Below are 14,247 nucleotides of genomic sequence, written 5' to 3' on the forward strand. Positions count from 1 at the left end.
GAGCTAGAAGTGCAGAACTAAAAAGACTCAACCAGGGGTATAGTCTAAATGTTAACAAATTAGTACCACATAGGTCCTGGCCAATCAGAACATGTCTGACTAATCAGCTAGGAGTCCCAACCACTCAGAGCAATTGTTGGCCAAACATCAGTTATATTTAACACTGAACTCCTATCATGAACCAGGGACCATCTTTAAAGGGGTTTTTAGTGTGGTTACTATGCTGTGAGTGAGGCAGGGGTTACAAATAGTTTTCAATTTTGAGGCCAAATTGAATTAATAGGTCCTGGCTCCCCAGATAGCTGAGTTAAGGATTTGGAAGCTGTGTGTAGGCTCACTGGGAAAGAATATGGTGGTGATGGATGTGTGCCAGGGATGAAGAAAGGAGAAACTGTATCCATGTGCCATGTATTTGATATCCCTGCTTGTGATTAGAAACGAGACAAACCTGCATTCGAATCCTCCTTCCAGCATGTAGGAACTGTGAGACTTTGGGCCAGTGGCTTTGTCCGTCCAGCTTATACATCCTCATTGTAAGATTAGGGTGGTAAGACCTAAGGGACAACATCACGCACATTGTGTCCGCCTGCCCCCTGTGGGAGGTAGATGTCTTCATGCAAAGATCGTGCCCACTGTAGGATGGAGGCGAGATTCCAGCCTCCTGTCAAGGCTAATGGTAGCAGGAGGCAGAAAGGGAGGAGAAGGAAGAGCTTAAAGCTGGGACAGACACAAGAGGGTCCTGGTGGAGGAAGACGCAGTGATGGAGGTAGGAGCAAGGGCCTGGGAGAAGAGATGTGTCGAACAGATATTTCTGGTGAAATGCTATGTGTCCTCTGTGACTCCACCCCTAACCCCTTAAATCTTCAGGAAAACTACACAAGTCACGATATACTTGGTTCACTGGGGGGTTTTCTTGTTTGTTTGTTTTTTTGTTTTTTGAAAGCTGGTGAAGGGCCGAGTTTTGGGCCAAGGTTGGCAAGGGTCCAAAACAATGTCCTCTCCTGTAGGAGATTGGTGCTCAGTAAACGGTAGCTATTGGCATGCCCATTACTACCACAAGTGCTTTGGTAGACACAGTAACAAGCTAGGATGAAGGTCCAGAGGAACGGGAGCCAAGTTGTCCTGGCCAGGTCTGTCCTTAATTATAGTGTCATTCTTAAACGTATGTTCCAGCCAGAGACTTAAGAAGAAGCCTTTGTTTAAATCTCAGGGCCCAGAAGGCATTTTAAAGTTGAGACTCTAGAAAGTTCTGTAGACTGGAAGTCTGTATGAATCCAACCTGGATGGGCCTTGTGTTTGATTAAAGAACACTCTGAGAACATAAACCTGTTTGGTCTTCACCATAAGCCACGCAACTCCTGGTCATAGAATCCAGTTATTTGTGATGAGAAGTGAATATACCTCGTGTGCATGCGCTTTTAGACCTTCCTGATCTGAGCGCAAGGCTGATTTCATAGGACCCTTGACATGGGCATTGCTGAGCCCCTCCTTTACTCTTCTCAATCTCCCTGCTCTCATTGCTATTTGCTTTTCTTTTTGCTTTTTAAATCTTATTATCGCTTCCTGATTCTATGTCTTTAGCACCAGTGTAGCAGAGGGTAGTACTCTGAGCCTGAGACGGGTCTGCCAGTGGGTTTGGACTTGTCCATGCCCTGCTGACAGATGTAGGAATGGCCCCTAGAGAGATTGAGGAACCTCCTGAGAGACCTTACACACAGTGGAAAGTCTTAACTCAGGACAACAAGCTCAGCTCAGAAACAAAGCTTTAGTCTCTAGAGGAGAGGGGTAACTCTAAGTAGAGGAGTGCCGAACCCCCTCCCCACTACCAAGAACTCAGGTATGTATCCCATAAAGATGTAGGGTGTCTACTATGGCACAGACTGAATAGATACTCACTAAATTGTTTCTTTTTCTTCCTGGGCTCATACCTTCCTGGCATACATGTTCTGTGTCTGAGTTCTGGCCAAATAAATGTAGGCAGAAATCACATATACCACCTCCAGGCCTGGCCCAGAAAACTTCCTGCCTGACTGGGGATGCAAATAATCCGGTGGAGGAATCCAAGGCCTAAGGATGAAGAAAGAAGCCCTAGATGGAAACCCTGAATAACTAGGAGGAATAGAACCCCCATCGCTGCCTATCCCCATTTTCACTTTGACTGTGACATGAGCCCAAATGAACACTTAGCCTCTAAAACCACTGACATTGTGAGGCTGTTCGTTAAGAGCAATGACCCTGCCCTGACTGACTTACTAAGGAAAAATGGAAAGCTCTGTTTAATGAAAATACTGCATCTGACCTTGAAGAAGAGGCAGCATAGCTTTTGTATTTTTTCTAATTAAGAGTAACATAAAAACAGAAGAGAGGCAGTCTTCCCTGCCCTGCACAGCTTTGCCATTTTGACAGCGCTGAAATACGAAGTGGCATTGACTGGGGGGAGACAGAGGAAGAAGAAGCAGCAGTTTTAAAAGGAAGTAGAAATGGCCAGGAGGCTGGGAAGTCTCAGTGGTACCAGGAGGAAGGGGCGGGATCTGCTGGCGGACACAGAGGTACTGGTTCCACGAGGAAGCGGGGAAAGCTAGTCGGAGGGTCAGAACCAGCAGATGTGGAGACAGCGGTCACAGAATGTTAAGGATTAGATGACCAGATTTGATCTCGAACTATGTAGGATGCTCAGAGATTTTGAGCAATACTTGGGCTATCACAAAAGTAGTAAAAGCCAGCCAATATGGGTTCCCTCTACCAAGTATTTGAACCTTGGAAGGTTGGGGAAGACCATTGCCACCGCAGGCCAATGTAGGAAGAAGAGAGGGGGGCTCTTCTGGCTTCAGTTCTGACTTTCTGAAATAGTATTTCTGCTTCTCAGAGCGGGCGCGACAGTCAGGCAGCTTAGGGCTGTCCACAAGCATCCCTCTGCAGGTTTTTGTTCCTCTTGGTTTACTTCTCGGGGAGGTAAGCCAAGCTGGGAAGTCAGGAAGCCCAGAGCATTTTTGCATTTTCCACAGAGACCTCGGTGGGTGTTTGGGCAGTGAAGGTGCTCACATGAGGCCCGGTAACCAGAGAGGAACTTGCAGGCAGCTTTGAGTTCTTTTTCCCCTTCATGTGTATTTATTTTTTTTATAAAGATTTTATTTATTTATTACAGAGAAAGAGAGAGAGCGTGAGAGGAGGGAGGATCAGAGGGAGAAGCAGACTCCCTGCTCATCAGGGAGCCCGATGTGGGACTTGATCCAGGACCCTGGGATCATGACCTGAGCCAAAGGCAGACGCTTAACCAACTGAGCCACCCAGGCGCCCGGGTTTTTTCCTTTAATTGGAAGAAAACCACATTCAAGTTGAGAAACACTGTTCTAAGCCCGAGGTCCTGTGTTAAGATGCAAAAAGATGCAGAGGATGAAGGAGAATTCCAGAAGTTCCGAGGAAAATAAAGAGGAGGACTGCTCAGGGAGCTGGGAGGGAGGGAGTCCTCAGCATCTGCTTCCCCCTGAACATCATTAGGGCAAATCTGGGGTGATTTGAGGGAGAGTGGAAATGCCACAAAGATTAGGCATGGAAGGCTGAGGGGCTGGAGATGACACACGTCTGGGACGTGTGTACACTCACATATGGTTATATGCTCACACATAACTGTCTATGCATATCGGTGCTTTTGGTGACTATACCACGTGAAGGAAAATTTTAATTGAACTTTAACCTGTACAATTCTATTTTACTTCCATCACATAAGAATATGCCCTTTCACTATGAAAAGTGAACAGATCTCCTCTTTGCTTCCTCTTCTGTGTAACCTGGCTGTTCCAGCCCCCCTGCTTTCTCCCAGAAACACAAGTTCCTGTTCTTTTGCAGCTAAAACTGACCTATCGTACAACCTGCTCACTCTAAAGTTATTTTCCTCAGTCTTCATATCTCAAGAATGTGTTCCAATTAGCTAATCTGATGTCAGGCAAGCCACTACTGGCTTATTGTGCCTTGTAGTGCTGCTCCTTAGAGATGACCTACATAGATGTAAAATATGGTTTTTAATCCTACCTCCAGAGAGGGGGCAAACAGTAAAAACTTCGGGTATTATAGAACGCTGAAGGAATAAATGAATACATTACGAATCCATTATTATGAAATTTATTACTTGTTATTAAATGATTAAATTGTCAAAATGAACAAATTATTAGTAAAAAGAAGAGCTAACACTTATAAAACCTGTACTAGGTGATAGGCACCTTCTAAGTGCTTTGCATGTATCCTTTTAATTCTCAGGACTACTCTTTGGAATAGGAACTATTTCAACCCCATTCTGCAGATGAGAAAATCGAGGCAGAGATAAGCAAGTAGCCTTAGATCTGGCAGCTAGGAAATGGTGGAGTCAGGATTTGAGCTCAGTGGCCTGTCTCCAGACCCTGTGCCCTGTCAGAGTCCCTGATACGTTTTCCTGGGGAAGAGGGTGATGAGATGGCTGTTAAGAGTTCTCTCAGATTACACACTCAGGGTAGTCTTGCTCACCGTTTCTCATGGGAATGAGGCGGAGTCCAAGAGAGAGGTATCTTAAGAGCTTTTGTTTGACACTAGGAAGTCACATCATCTTTCTGGATCTGTTTTCTCTTCAGTGAAACAAGGAGGGTGGACTAGGTGGCCTCTAAGACCAGCCTAACTCTAAGCCCAACTTCTTTAGCATTTCTGCACTAAAATGCTGATCTCTTTCTTGGTGCCTGTGGGGAAGAAGCAGGTCAGTTCCTTTTCCTAGACCCTTCAAGCTAGAAGCTGCAGGGTAGAGTGTCCAGGAGATACCTGGAAAGAACTGGAAACCCAGGACGGGGGTTAGAGCCCTAGGAAACCTCGCCCTTTACTACGAAACGTAAAGAAACACACTTACTAGGTGCCTACTGTGTGCCGTGTGTTGTAACAGATTTATTTAATTCTCACAGTAAGCCTGTGAATGAGGTAGTGTCTCCATTTTAAAAATGAGGCTGAAGCTTAGTCATACCAAGTGACTTGTCTAAGATGGCCCAGCTTGTAAGGGATGCAGGCAGGATTCAAATCCAGTCTGTCTGACTCCAAAGCCCACGCTCATTTCACAACCGGCGCCTCCTTTATTACCTGCTATCTCATTTCATTATCGCTGCAAGCCTGGGGGGTAGTTATTATTACCCCATTTCGCTGAGCAGGAAAGTGAGACTCAGAGTGGTGAAGTGACTTGCCGGTGAGGGGTCCGGCTCGGAGCGGCGGGGAGGAGAGCCCGCCGCAGCGCGCACGTGGCCGCGGATGCCGCAGGCCGGGCCTCTCCCTGGCCCCTCTCTGCCGCGGTTCCCACCTTCCCGGGTGCCAGCCCCGCGCACCGCCCGCTGCGAACTACTCTTCCCGGCAGGACGCGGGCGCGCGCACGCGCACCGGGGCCTCCGCCATGGCGACTGTGCTGTCCAGGGCGCTCAAGCTCCCCGGTAAGGAGTCGCAGCCTCGCGACCACCCTGCCCCCGCGGGGCCTCGGGAGACTAGGAGGCGAGGCTCTGGGGGCGAAGCGGGCCGGGGCCTGGCCCCAGCCCCAGCCCCAGCGTAGCTGCAGGCGCACGGAGGCGAGCCGGTGCAGCCCCCGCGGGCTGGGGTCCGTCGCCACCAGGGGGCGAGAGGGGCGCACGGCTGGTCGGGGGTCGCGGGCGCGGGGCGAGCCTGGGAGAATCCGGGGAGGGACCGCTGAAGGCACGCGGGGCTGGTGGCCGGGAGCGGGCGGGCGCTGCTGCGGGGGTGACTGTCAGAGCACGCGTCGCCGCCATCCCAAGGGGAGGGCTGGTGAGGGGAGCATCCTTTCCTGAGGAGCCGCGGACCACGTACCGCAGGGTCCTGGGCTCCTTCTGTCTTGGGCTGCCGCTGGGGGCGAGGGGAGACAAGGGGGACAGGGGCGGCAGGAAGCGGGCCACCCTCTGGAGCAGCCTCTCCACTTAACAAACACTGACGCAGCCGTGAGGTTGGTGGGACAGGTGTTTACCCCTTCTAGTTTACAGAAGAGGGAAATGAGAGTTATTTGGCTAATTGACTTGTCCAAGGTCGCACAAACAGTATTGGAAAAACTTGAACTACAACGTCGGGATCTTTTGATTCCACTTGGTCAGCCTCTGGCTGTCGAGGCTAAGCATTTAGGAGGGAAATGATTTGGCACCTGCAATTTGCACATAAATTTTGGAATATTCTTTAAGGAGGCTCTGGTGGTGATGACAACTTCAGAGCTAATTCAGTACTTTGGGCAGCAGCTCCAAGCATTTTAGGAAAATTTTTCTCTTAAACTTCTAGAATGAGACGGTGCTGCTGCAAACTTGCTATTTTGATAAAGCATATTTATTCTGCCCAAAGAAATTTTAAACGTTAAGGCTTTACAATTTTTATGGCTCTACCTAAATAAATTTTAAAACCTTAAGCTATAAACATTTATTTGTAGGGATGACACTGGGTTGGGTATGAATTTGCATTTCTGTCCCCAGACTTCATGACCTCAGAGTTGTCCCCCCCACACACACATAGGCTCATGAGAACATTGGAAGAAACATTGATAATATCTATCTTGGAATGTGTATGTAACATTGAAATGAAGTGGGGGATGTGTCCCTTCACCTGCAGGATTAACTTTAAAGAGAGTACCTTTGTATATCCTTAGTGTAGGACGATATCCTCCCCAAGGAATAATGAGATGTCAGACATATTTAGCTTTATTTCTTTTCTCTTTTAGATTCCTTTTCTTCCCCACCCCATTCCACCCCAGCATAGATAATTGTTCTTCTCTAAGGATGGGAATGCAAGAAAATCGCTTTCCAAATTCTTGAGCTCTTTTGCCTTCTCACATCCTGAGGCTGTGGCATTATTACTCCCTGGAGTATCCAGTTGCAGTAACTTGGTCAACTGACAGGGTAGGGTGGGTACAGTCTGGTTCATGGGCCTGTGTTTGGACAGCATCTTGGGCCTGAACAGATAGGTATGTTTGATACTTTTTAGGGCCCAGATACAATGGCGATGTGTTCTTTTCTGTGATACGGATTTTTTTTTGTTTGATTGTCTGTTTGTGTATATACTTTTGCTCGTCTCCCTTTTGCCCTTTCTCCCCACTGTCCTAAATACAGTTTTTGGCTTTTATATTAGGTAGAAGTTGCTTTCTTATAGCTTTTTTTGGATGCCCTGTAGTTGGGACTGTGAGGCTGCTGTCCTGTGTGGGCTACTGTGTTATGTTACGTTAGTTAACATCCTCTCTTTTTTAAAAAAATTGAAGTCTAATTGATATGTCCTATTAATTTTAGGTGTACAGTATAATGATTTGATATTTGGATATATTGCAAAATGATCACCGCCATGACATCCTCACTATTTCTATGTGTGAGTAAGCAAACTAGAATGGTGACTAAGAGCACGAGACAGCCTTGGGTTCAAGTCTAGTCTTTACCAGATTAGTTACTTAACCTCTTTAAGTGTTAGTTTCTTCACATATAACGTACTGTTATTATGGAACATTCACTATATGCCTCACACTCTGCTACGTATTTACCTCATAGGGTTATTTGGCTCAGTAGAAGAAATGGATGTACTGAAGAGATTTGTTTACCTTTGACACATGTTAATTTTTCAGTGTTAGCTCTTATTATCACCTTCATTAGCACCATGCCCATTTACAAATGTGATACCTGAAGGAAGGCCTGATGTAATCATGAGCTAATGACAGATATCATCAACCTTGTGAAGAAAGATCAGTTTCTTGGAGTCTGTTTCACAGTCTCATACCCTTCCACTAAGCTCAAGACGGAAAGATGTTTGGCTCACATGCATACAATGAGGTTAATTAGTAACAGAAGGACAATGTGACATTCATAAAGCAGCCTGTCGAACAACTTATCTTAAGTATATATATATTTTTAGTCCATTTTAAAGTTTGAAGGTCAAAGACTGAAGGGAATATCAGAGCACAATGTTACTGTAATGATTTGTTTTATTATGTGTAATTTGGAATCATTATGTGCCCCTGGATAATCTAATCCATGAAGTGAATTACTTACCTTCAGTTGCAATAGAGTTTATGGTATAGTCTATGTAAAGTATCGTATGTATCATAGAATAGTATATATTATAGCATGTTTTCCTAAACATGTCTGGGGATGTTACAGTTGCATCTCTTTCCTGTTTTCTTCTGTACCATTGTGGGAATGCTATTTGGCATCCTCAGTCTTCCTAAGAGCTTTGCAATATAAATGCAAAGCTCATTTATATTGATGTATTATGAAATCAGCACCCTCTCCTTTATTCTTTGAAAACCTAGCATTGATTTAAAATGTGGGTGGTGGCTGAAATCAGCAGAGAAAAGAGTGCTAAAATGCTCTGTGTTTTGAAGCGTGGATTTGATGTCCAGTTCCTTGGCATGATTATAACTTTAGGCAAGTTGGTATGCTTTATACTTCACAATCCCTTGTCTTTCTATGAATAGATAGCAAAAATATTTACTTAGGAGTTGTCTGATCAAAACTTGCACTCTGTAATAATTAAGCTGAGGTTTATCTCTGTAATGTCTGGAAAAATATACTATCTTTTAATAATACATGTTACTGCAGAGAAGTTAGCCTGATTTTTGTTCCCATCCTTAGTGACTTGAATCTTTTTTACTGGCTGCTCATATGATTCTTTTTTTGTCCTTGAAGTTCAGCACCTTTACTGCGATATGTTTCAATACTGATTATTCTGTAGCAGTTTTTCTTGGGACTCTGTGTACCCTTTATTTTACAATTTTAGGTCTTGCTATATTATGGGAGCTTTTTTGGTATATCTTTTTAATTATTGTTTTTGGTTCCATATCCTTTTCTGTTCTCTTCTTCAGTTCCGAATATATTGGGTCACCTTTGCTCTCTCTGTCCATGCCTTTCTAGTCTTTTTAAAAGCCTTGATCTTTTTCAGTGGGAGACAGCACAGACTTCCTTCAAAGCCAGACTGCCTGGATTTGAATCCTTGCACTATGGCTTGCTTGCTGTTTAACTCTGGGCCAGTTACTTGACCTTCCAAACCTTCTCTTGAAAATGGAGATCATAGTGTGTCTACCTCCAAGAGTATGCAGATTTGTGGAGATAAGACAGTAAAAGGGGTGCCTGGGTGGTTCAGTCGGTTAAGCGTCTGCCTTTGGCTTGGGTCGTGATCTCGGGGTCCTGGGATTGAGCCCCGCATCAGGCTCCCTGCTTGGCCAGAGGCCTGTTTCTCCCTCTCCCACTCCCTCTGCTTGTGTTCCCTCTCTCACTGTCTCTCTCTCCCTGTCAAATAATAAATAAATAAAAATCTTAAAAAAAAAAAACAAAGATTAAAAAAAAAGGGTTTGGAAGAGTACATACAGAGGAAGGGCTTGGAACTGCCAGCCATTGTTGTTTCCATTTTATTTTGCTTGGTTTTTCACCAGCCTGCCATTTCTGTCTCTGATTCTTTTCAGCCACGTCTGCTCTCTTTGCTCATCCTAAGGATAGCTTTTCTAAAATTGTTTTATTATTTTCTTCCATTGTTTTTCTGAGCCCTGCTTGTTTACTTCTCATCTTCCCTATTGAGTTGTCATTTCTTCTTAGAAATATTCTTTTTTTTCTGTGATCCCGTATTTCAGAGAAGACTGTTTTCTTTAATTTTTTGGATTCCATAGCGAAGCATCTTTTCATTGTTTCCTCCATGTCGTGACATCACTTGCCCAGCATCAGTTCCTTGGCAGATTTTGTCTGCTTTGTTTTGTTGTAACTTCTTCCTTAAATATCTGCAGAACTTTGTAGTATCTTATAGAACGAGTACTAATGATAGCTTCTTTCTGATTATAAATCATATTTAACTGTCAGTTGTTTTACAGCTAGCTCTTGGCTGACATGCAGGCAGAGGCTGGGGCCAGGGGAGGGAGTGAGGGCAGTGAGAAGCTAGAATTTAATCTAATGGGACCCAGCCTGTTAAAAAGAAAAGAAAAGAAAAGAAAAATCCCCCTTTTTAGGACTGATTGCTCCACATGTGCTTTTCTTACTTGTTATGCTGACAGCCTGCTTCTTGTAAAGCCTTTCTCATGTCATCTTATCTCTCCTTTGTCTCTGTGGTGTTGAGGGGGACTTCACTGATGCCTCTGGGATGCCAGACTTGGTCTTTCTAAGCAAGAGATAAGTGGTTTGGCTGTATATCCATGGAACAAGGGAGGTGGTATAATTTATTGGTTAGGACTGTGGACTGTAATCAAATTGCCCGGTTTTGAGTCCTGGCTTTTTCTTCCTAATTCTGTGATCTTATGCAACTCACTTCTCTGTATTTTCATTTGCCTGTTGATACAGTGGGGATAATAATAATAATGCCTGCCTTCCAGGGTTGTCGTGAGGCCTAAATGAATTAACATCTAAGTGCTTAGCCCGGTGCCCAGAATAGTAGGTACTGAGTACTTTCCCCTTACCATCATCGCTGTCATCGTTGTTGTTGTCATTATTAACTCTGAACTGTGCTCATTGTTGGAGACCTGAGACCATCTGCCCACTCTTACTGTGCTTCTTCAATTGGATACAAGTTTTGCTGCATTTGGCAGTAATTTTTCATAAATTGTAGTTAGGGAATGTAGCTCTTTTTTTCCCCTATTTTTATTACCTCCCCTCCCCAGTTTTTAGGAAGGATACTGACAGAGTGCTTTCCTTTGCCATCATCAACTGGAAGCATGTAATCTTTTATTTTTTTTAAAGATTTTATTTATTTGAGAGAGACAGACTGAGAACATGAGCGGGGGGAGGGGCAGAGGCAGAGGGAGAAGCAGGCTTCCCGCGGAGCAGGGAGCCCGATGCACGGCTCCATCCCAGGACCCTGAGATCATGACCTGAGCTGAAGGCAGACGCTTAACTGACTGAGCCACCCAGGCGCCCCTGTTTTTTTTTTTTTAAGATTTATTTATTTTATTTTATTTTTTTTAAAGATTTTATTTGAGAGGGAGAGAGAATGAGAGAGAGAGAGCACGAGAGGGAAGAGGGTCAGAGGGAGAAGCAGACTCCCTGCTGAGCAGAGAGCCCGATGCGGAACTCAATCCCGGGACTCCAGGATCATGTTCTGAGCCGAAGGCAGTCGCTTAACCAACTGAGCCACCCAGGTGCCCAAGATTTATTTATTTTAGAGAGAGAGTAAGGGGCAAGGGACAGAGGGAGAGGGACAGAATTTCAAGCAGATTGCCTGCTGAGCTCGGAGCCCAGTGTGGGGCTGGATCACAAGACCCTGAGATCATGACCTGACCCAAAATCAAGAGTTGGACGCTTAGCTGACTGAGCCACCCAGGCGCCGCTGCAAATTATTTTTAGTAAAGATATTACTAAAAATTAGATTTAGTAAAGATTTTACTAGTTTCTGTAACGTATGCAGCCACGTTCTCTGCCTGTGATGGTGTGTGATATCATAAAAATGCATTTCCTTTAAACTGTTTTTTTGGCCAGTATTTTAACCGATTGAGCCACCCAGGTGTCCCTGTTGGCCAGTGTTTTAGTAATGATTATACTTTGTTTTAGACTGGTATGTTTGTTGCGAGATGACTAGCAAGATTGAATTTAAGTATCAGTGCTAAATTTTTCACTTGATGCTAAAAATCCAATTGTACTACTATAGAAGACAGCTTAACTGTATGTAGAAGATACTTGGGAGTTTGAGTTGAATCAGTTGTGTGATGTGACTGCGAAGAAAACTGGCAAGATCTTAGGTTACAGTAATTGAATTGTAGTGTACCCTCTGGGCTAGGGAGGGCACGGTTCTGCCCTTTGCTGCTCTGGTCAGACTGCACCCTGGGGATTGCTGCTCTGGTCAGACTGCACCCTGGGGATTGTATCCAGTTCCGAGAACCATACTTAAGAAGCACTGACATATCACACTGTGTCCAGAGAAGAGTGAACAGGATGTTACGGATAATGTGAAACAGTGTTTCCTCAAGTAATGAGTTTAAAGAGATGGAGACATTTAACCTGGAGATGAAAAGATTGGGTGGGCAGTTGGGAGAAATAGTGCAACAATAATAATAGAAGCTGAAATTTGTTTATTTAATTTCTGTCAAATAAATAAGTAAAATCTTTAAAAAAACAGTTTTATTTATTTAATTTGAGAGAGAGAGAGAGCATGAGCAGGGGTTTGGGAGGGGCAAAAGGAGAGGGAGAGAGAGAATCCCAAGCAGGCTCCATGCCCAGCATGGAGCCGGACACGGTCCTGGATCTTAGGACCTTGAGATCATGACCTGAGCTGAAATCAGGAGTCAGTCACTCAACTGACTGAGCCACCCAGGGGCTCCTAGAAGCTGACATTTATCGAGTGCCACTGTAAGCCAGACACTAAAGAGCATGCATATGTTATCTTATTTAATCCTCAAAAACAATCATATGAGGTAGGAAAAATAATTACCCATTTCAGAAATGGGAAGAATAAGGCTTAGTAAAGCTAAGAAATTTAATCGAGGTCTCATGGCTAATAAGAGATGGAACCAAGATTTGACTCCGTTTGTCAGTTTGTAAAGACTTAAACTCTTTAAATACCATAGCATATGTTTCTTATGATTGATATTTTCAAGTTTTGAAGGATTTGCATGTGGAAGAGGGGCCTCAGAAATTAGAACCAGCACGGATAATTGGCAAATGCCCAGAAATAGATTCTTGAATCAGTGTATAGAACTGCTTTCTGGATTGGAGAGCTGTGAATTCCCTCATGCTAAGTGACTGCTTGGTGGGTGTTTGATTATGTGATCTTCAGAGTCTCCTCCTACCCTGAGATTTGAGGCTGCCATCTCTGTTTTCTTCTTTGTCAGATATATTCTTTTTTTTTTAATTTAAAAAATTTAAAATTGTGGTAAAATACACATAAAATATACCATCTTAATTATTTTTAAATGCACAGTTTAGTATTGTTAAGTATGTTCACATTGTTTTGCAACCAATCTCCAGAACTTTTTCATCTTGCAAAGCTGAAACTCTAAAAGGTATCCCCCGCTTTTTGATAATTTTGCATTACGCCACTTTGTTTTTATGAAAGACCTACCTGTTTTCTCTAACCTAGAGAAATCCAAAGAGGATTCCTGCTTTTATGAAAAAAAGGTAAAAAGTGAAAGTAGCATTCAGCGTTTGTTCTGCAGCAAGTCATTATAGAGGCAGCGCTCAGCCCCCCAACCTCAGCAGTGAGGGGGCCCCGCCTAGCTCCTTCCCCGGGAGCCACACTCAGCATCTCAGCCTCAAGCCACCGGAGCCTTGAACTGTGTCTGGGAGCATCTGTGCTTTATCTCCGTTTCTTTTGTGCATCTTTTAGCAAGATGTATCCTGAGGTATCGGAAAAGCCTAGGAGAGGTTATTGCTTGGGTCTGGGAAACCTCAAAAAATTTTCCATGTAAATTCATGGTTGTTGTTTCTTTGCTTTATGCTATTTTAGCTTACAGGGAGTTTGATAGGAACCTTCTACCTTGGGATAGTGAGGGAAACCTGTACCCATTAAATAATAGCAACTCCCCATTTACCTTTATTCCCAGGCCCCAGAAACCACATTCTACTTTGTTTCTGTGAATTTGACTGCTCTGGATAGATGCCTCATATAAGAATCATGCAGTATTTGTCCTTTTGTGATTGGCTTATTTCATTTAGCATAATATCTTGTGGCATGTGTTAGAATTTCTTTACTTTTTAAGGCTGGATAATATCCCACTGGATGTATATACCACGTTTTTAATCCCATCAGGTATATCCTTTTAGTTTAAAAAAAAACTTTAAAAAGTTTTAGAATTAATGTTATTACAGCAGCCTATGGTTGTGTTTGCAAATTATTGTAACTAAAGTTATATGGGACGGTTAGGGAACGGTGTATCCTAATTAATAAAATAATTTGGTTCATAGAGTAGATGTGTAAATTGTAGGAGATTAGCTTGAACCTGTACTGACTTTATGGCATATCCTGGAAATACTAGTTTGAATTAAATTCCTAATAATTGATCTATTTTCTTATAATTTGTGCCTTTAAAAATCAAATCCATGTGGGATAAAATGAATAGCTTTGAAAGTGAAAATACATAAAAGTTTCCAGTTTGCCCAGTATCGTCTGTGGGTTTTTTTTTTTTGTAAAATATTTAATGTTATAAAATATTTCTGTGTAATGTTTATTTTAATCAAATATTTATTGACTTTCTGTGTATGAAACACCAAGCTTTACACTAATGATTTTACTTCCTGTGTTAGTTTCCGTATAGTGTTTTATTGTTTCATTTTATGTCTTGAGTAAACAAGACATAATATATGAAAT

General features: G+C 43.4%; 1 protein-coding gene across 2 annotated transcripts in view; it reads left to right on the forward strand.

Moving 5' to 3' along the window:
* Nucleotides 1-5,371: 5,371 nt before the first annotated feature.
* FAM234B (family with sequence similarity 234 member B) overlaps nt 5,372-14,247 on the forward strand; it is a 34,071-nt gene continuing 25,195 nt past the window's right edge. For both annotated transcript variants that reach the window (XM_028119666.2, XM_088025928.1), the window contains exon 1: nt 5,372-5,432. In XM_028119666.2, coding sequence (XP_027975467.1) covers nt 5,396-5,432 — 37 coding nt within the window. In that variant the 5' untranslated portion in view covers nt 5,372-5,395. The remainder of the gene's footprint in view (nt 5,433-14,247) is intronic.

This window comes from Eumetopias jubatus, unplaced genomic scaffold (assembly GCF_037043125.1).
Source record: "Eumetopias jubatus isolate StellerSeaLion01/CBP00866 unplaced genomic scaffold, mEumJub1_p1.0 scaffold_8, whole genome shotgun sequence".
NCBI lineage: Eukaryota > Metazoa > Chordata > Mammalia > Carnivora > Otariidae > Eumetopias > Eumetopias jubatus.